We start from the raw sequence: 6,383 nt of genomic DNA on the forward strand, positions 1-6,383 counted from the left end.
TTTTAAATATATATATATATATATCTTATTTAAAATTTAAATATATATATATTTTAAAAATAAAATTATTTTAAAAAAATAACAAAACTTTAATATAATTTATAATAATAATAAAAAATAATGCATGTGAGCACTTTACAGAACATGTGTATATCAAAGACTACAAATAAAACAAATGAAATTAATACATTTTAGATGCAAATACTCCATGAGAATGTTCTTTTATCCAAATTACATAATTCATGATATATATATATATATATATATATATGCGTGTGTGTATATATATTAAAAAAAGCTAATAATTATTATGCTGTTTTATATTTAAATCTTACATCATATATTAATTTTATACAAATCTTAAATTACTTATTTTCATCTATCCATATACACACACACACATATATGTATATGTATATATATATATATATATGATGATGATGATGATGATGATGATTTTTATATTTACAGGTGTAGATTTTATGGTACATGTTTTTAAATTGAAAAATATCAAATTTTATCCAGCAGGTATTATTGTAATGCACCTAAGATAAATTTAGTATCATACTGATTTTATGGCTATTAATTATCAGATAAAGATTCAAATCTTGCAGTTCATGTTATTAATTTAATTAAAGTATGATATTTTTTGAAAATATAAAATTATAATAATCTATTTTTTGTCTTCTTAATCATTTTTTTTTTGAAGTATTATACAATAATTGCAATGAAATAATATTTTAAATCAATTTATCTTCTAAAGATTTCCGATTGAATAAATTAGAACCAATTGTCTTTATTACGTAGCAGATTATTATTAATTTAGCTCTGATATAATATCTTAATAGGTAAAATCATAACATAAATAAATTATAAGATAAAAAAGTATTTTAAAGTTCTGATTTTGTATTATTATTGGATGTAATGATATAAAAATAATATTCAAATCTGAAATAGCACTGTTTAAATTCACACAATAAACTTAGTGAGTTATATAGTGAAATAAACAATCACCATTAAAATCAATCATTACTAAAAGAATGTAATGGATTTACATTAAAAATTTAGAAATATGAGGGCTCTCAAAAAATCCAGCTGATATGTTTTGTATGGTAAAATGCACAATTTCTAATGATCTTACACAATATAACACAAGCTAAACAAAAATTTAGATATCACTTTAACCTATAAAATAATAAAACTAAGATGTAAGAGTTTATTTTATTTTATTTAAAAAAACAAATATTGTGCAAAATACTATAGTGAATGCAAGTAGTACTTGTTGTTTTTTTTTTTGTTTTGTTTTGTTTTTTTTTTTTTTTTTTTTCATTTTAGGTGTTGTCTATATATCCTATTTGTTCTTGTCTACTTTTCTGTATTTTATTTCCTAAATAATAGTCAGCACATTTTGGTGTTTTTTTCAATCTGATAAATCATGTCATTATGTGCAATTAGATGGCAGTAAGTGTAGATTGTTGAAAGCAAATGACTTATCAAGTAGTCAGATTCCTCATTCCATATATGAACATCACATTTATTTTCACTTTTGATACTAAGAAACAATTTAAAATAAAAAATTAGCAAATTGAACCATGCTCGAAGCCTTGTAAAACTTTAAAAAATGATTGAATTAAAAATGGAATTCTTCATTCGTATCTTAATTTTATAACAACGAATAAACAGATTGAAATTGAAAAAAAATAAAATGTCCAAATGGAACAATTTGAAGTTTTTTTCTTTAAATTAATTAATTAAATAAATTTTTCATTTTGAAAAAAATCAATTTATGATAGGTAAATTTTAGTTGCATATTTTATTAATGAAGAACAGTAACATCCTTTGCCAAGCATCAATTTTTGGTTCACCATAACGTACAATTTCACCTACAAAACACTCATTTTAACTTATCTGTGTACAAACATGAAGAATCCACACATTGTGAGAGCAATATTCACCTAATAATCTTAATAAACAAAACAAATTTGTAAATACTGTTATGTTCTGCAAATGTTACTCTTAATACATTAAATTTACACAAAAAATATTGGTTGATGAAAAGTTCTCACATTGTTCATGATGTTGAGTTAGATGCCAAAATGACTCCTCTGAAGGCAAGGAAAATGTGATGGGCTTGAGAATGTTACAATTGTTTTCAAGCTGTCGTGGGAAGTGGATTCAAAACTGGTGGAGAACTAAACCAAACTTGAAATCCACCAATGCTCTTTCTCATATTATTCAAGTGAATCAGAACTGAATTACCAAATGAATTGTAAGGTGAAGACATTTACAGTCCCGCCTTTACATGTGAAATCAGGGGGACGAAGAGTTTCTGGTAAACCAATGGTTTTGCTCTAGGATAAAATCTTCTTTGTATGGACTGGTTTTGTTGATGTTGAATCCTTTTGTTGCTTGGAATCCATGTGTCACAGCCACTTCTAGCAAATCTACACAAGAAGCAAACAGTTGTGGGATGTTGAACGTAAAGAAACCAGAAATACCTTTGATGAACTTAAATGATTTTGGCTGAAACCATGAAGACCTGCATGTTAATTCCACACGGATATGTAATATTATGTTTTCAATCAGAGTGGAGCAAGTAAGTGAAAGTTATATACTGTTCCAACCATATGAAATACTCTACTTTTATCCAACGCAGAGGCACACTTAGTTCTGTAACATCACCAGGCGCTAAAATAAGCTCGATGACACTGTTTGTTGATATTGCTACCTAATTGGTGAATGATTGGAGGAAATTGACAATAACCAGAAACAAACTTCTAAAACTATCCAGTTGTAAGACAGGAACAGAAAATTGGATATACTCTTCAAGTATAAAAACTGGACTTTGGATATGAATTAAACTTTTGATTGGAAGAAATTCGAGTCTTTTAAATTATGATTAACCAATTCACTGATTGCTGTCAATAAACTATGTCGATTCGTCGTTGAGCAAGTCCACTAGAAGTAGTCACACATGGATTCGCACTACTACATCAATTCATAAGTCGAATCCCAACACAGAAATTTAAATTTCAGACAAAGACAAGTTGGAACAAAATGAATCCTGAATTGGATAGGATGGACACTTAGCCGCAATAATCTACAAACACTCGTCCCCACAGGAATATGGGAAACCCAAAATTCGTTCTGGTAGCTGGAAAAGGGTTAAGGAAGCAAGAATTTGTAGACGCAGTTCAACAAAATGATAACGATCACAAACGTGATCACGTGTATGCTCATACAGAAAAAATGCGATGCACTACAACTGTAGCAAACAAGCTGTACAAGTGTAAGAGCAAAGGCTACCACTTTACTTGAGCTTGTACTGCAACCTACGCACCAAGGCATGTGGTCACCTCTCTACTTGATCTTCTTCTTGGGGCGGAGCTGGTTGCTGTGTCCACATTTCTTCTTTCTGCAGTTAACAGCCCGGGGGTGTAGGCGGGCATAGCACCTGATCATCCGAAGATATGCGTCAGGAAACATAACAACCACCGTCGTATGTATCACGTCCGAGGAAAATCAAACTAAAACGCAGACACCGTCTACTTTCAGTAGGGAAGACTCGAGAATCTCAAATTTTATTAACAAAATTACAGCATCAACATTGTCAAATACCAAGAAAACCCTAATCCATCAATCCCAAAATCCAACCACAATGACGAAGTTACCATTTCAATAACCCTATCACGGTACTCCTCACCACCAGGCATCCGACATTGATTTTGAGGTCAAGAAGTACATTCAGAACAAACTAGACAATACACAACACCTTCAAATCATGGATAAAACGAGTGGGCACTAAACTTCTATCACACAACAATAGTACCGAAGAAGTCCCATTGAGTTAAAAGCTCGCTAGCCCACAAAGCAAATGAATAAAAAAATAAAAAAAATATAACAGTAGTGCTGTTCCAATTCTTTGAAGGAGAAGAAGAGAGAGAAGAGAAAAAACAAACAGTAAAACGAAGTCGGATTGTATTGCGCATAAAAGCTGTAAACCCTACAGAGCAGAGGACTCACTTCCGGCAGATCATTTTTTCCTGGTTGTACTTGCGCGCCAGGGCCATCAAAGAGGGCTCGATGATACCTCCCCGAAGACGAAGCACCAAGTGCAAGGTGGACTCCTTCTGGATGTTGTAGTCGGCAAGAGTTCGGCCATCCTCGAGCTGTTTGCCGGCGAAGATCAGCCTCTGCTGGTCAGGCGGAATGCCCTCCTTGTCCTGGATCTTCGTCTTCACATTGTCGATAGTATCAGAGGACTCGACCTCGAGAGTGATGGTCTTGCCCGTCAGGGTCTTCACAAAGATCTGCATGGTGACAAATCCTCCGCTCCAAAACGCGAAAAACTCACAGGGAAAGATCAAAAAGAAAACACACAGTGGCAGACTCTCCACCTCATGAAGACAGATTAGGGTTAGGTTTCGACTGGACCTGTTGTCGATATAGATACCTTGATCGATGACCTTTTTGAAGGACCGGCATTGTTATTCTGGATTAATATACCCGGCTATCGACATCGTTGGATCCCACCCATGGAAATGGAGAATCAAATCCAACCACAAACAGAAATGGAAATGGAGGAAAACCATGCAAATCATTATCGCAGCAGTCAATGTTCGGCTACTGGTTGTGCAGATTTGGAGCCCCTACACCACCGAATCCTGCCCTTATACTCAACTTCATCTCTTTGGACAGCGTTGTGAATTTCTGTGAAGTGTTTTTCGTTTTTCTGTGTTTACCGGAGTTTTTGCAGTGGGATTTGAGCTATGGCAACCACTGCTCAAACTTTGGGTGGAATTCAGGCGTTGAGCTTCTCGGCTAATTGCAGCTCTGTGCAGAAGCTGGGCGATGGCCTGGTGCGGGACAAGAAGATGTGCCCACCGGCCCGGAAGCACTTTCAGGTGCGGGCTATGGCACCTAAGAAGAAGGTGAACGCGTATGATGATGCGTGGAGCAAGCAATGGTTCGGAGCGGGGCTGTTTGCGGAGAACACCGAGACGGAGTCTGTCGACATCGTGAAGAAGCTAGAGAAGAAGAAGTTGTTATCACAGGTGGAGAAAGCGGGGCTTCTCAGCAAAGCCGAAAGCCTGGGCGTCAGCTTGTCGCAGATTGAGAAGCTGGGGCTGCTGTCGAAGGCAGAGGATCTCGGATTGTTGACCCTGGCGGAGAATTTCGTGACCACCAGCCCTGCGTCATTGGCTTCACTCTCGCTTCCTTTCATTGTGTTGGGCATTGCCATTCCTATCCTCGTCCCGGACAGCTCCACCGCCGTCGTCATAGCACAGAATGTCGTCAGTTTGGTGTGCTTGGCAACCGCTGGAGGTTTGTTTGTAGGAAGCGTCGTATTGAGTGGATTGCAAGAAGAGTAGGTTATTCTAATCGAATAGTATTTCATACCTCTATTACAGTTGTCAGCGGTACATCTGTAACCTTACCGAAGAGTAGTTTTGTATATGGAAGTTGAGTCTCCGGATCAGCCACCGCTGTCATCGGTCGCTCTTCTCTCTCTTTCTCTTTCTCTCTGAAGTGTGCTTGCTACATGCAAACCCATACAGCAAGTCTTCTGGAAATCACCAACTAGAAGGATCCCAGATTTAGGGGAGCAATTTGTACAACAGAGATTCGAGCAATGTTTAAACCACGCTGGACTCCAGCACCAATTTCTATGAGTCAATTTGTGGGTATTGTGTGAGAGAATTCCAGTGACTGTCAGACTCGGTTATTATTCCCTATCAATGACTTGGACTACACCATAGCTGAGTATATGAAAATCTATCCTACATTGTTACACATCAAACCATACACTGTGCTTCAGGACACAGGAAACCCACATCTGTGCATCACTAGCTGGGGAATGGGCTCTCTCTCTCTCTCTCTCTCTTTTATTCTTTTTGTATTTATGGATGTTTATATATATATATATATACAATTAATTAATTAAGTAATTGATTTATGTTCCTTCTTGCTTGCTCTCTTTCTCTCTCTTTCTGTGTGTGTGTTTCCGAAGTAGAAAGGAATGGACGAAGAGGAGCGGTGAAGGACTTCGTTTTTCTTTTTTTCTTTTTCTTTTTTCCCATTATCTGAGTGTTGCAGGCTTTAGAATTGGAGTTATGAGCTGCCTCATGGGCCAAGGAGCTGCAACAATGCATGGTCATTTCTCGGGTTGGCAATAAAATAGTGTACCTTTGTATTGGGTGGAGATCATCTTCTTGTATGATTGTTTGTGTTTTGTTTTGTTTGTTAGTTGTTTTTCCCCTCATGTTTGTATTTTAATAGATTTTTTTTTTAAGTTGTAGATATTGTTGCCAACCATTGAATTGCAACAAACATGTTTTGCTTGTGCCCATATTTGTTTTCAGTCTAAAAATCTCTCAGTATCG

General features: G+C 35.7%; 2 protein-coding genes across 2 annotated transcripts; one reads left to right on the forward strand and one right to left on the reverse strand.

Annotated features, from left to right (window-relative positions):
* Positions 1 to 3,193: 3,193 nt before the first annotated feature.
* Positions 3,194 to 4,359, reverse strand: LOC112273376 (ubiquitin-ribosomal protein eL40 fusion protein). Its single transcript, XM_024502071.3, has 2 exons — positions 4,024 to 4,359; positions 3,194 to 3,454 (listed from the first exon to the last, which is right to left on the reverse strand). The coding sequence occupies exons 1-2, from the start codon at positions 4,314 to 4,316 to the stop codon at positions 3,361 to 3,363; spliced, it is 387 nt and encodes a 128-aa protein (XP_024357839.1). The 5' UTR covers positions 4,317 to 4,359; the 3' UTR covers positions 3,194 to 3,360.
* A 352-nt stretch (positions 4,360 to 4,711) lies between these two features.
* On the forward strand, positions 4,712 to 5,677 carry LOC112273375 (uncharacterized). Its single transcript, XM_024502070.3, has one exon. It carries the CDS (start codon positions 4,770 to 4,772, stop codon positions 5,370 to 5,372), a length of 603 nt encoding a protein of 200 aa, XP_024357838.1. The 5' UTR covers positions 4,712 to 4,769; the 3' UTR covers positions 5,373 to 5,677.
* Positions 5,678 to 6,383: the final 706 nt, after the last annotated feature.

The sequence above is a fragment of the Physcomitrium patens genome, chromosome 20 (assembly GCF_059467195.1).
Source record: "Physcomitrium patens ecotype Gransden chromosome 20, ASM5946719v1, whole genome shotgun sequence".
In the NCBI taxonomy this organism is placed as follows: Eukaryota; Viridiplantae; Streptophyta; class Bryopsida; order Funariales; family Funariaceae; genus Physcomitrium; species Physcomitrium patens.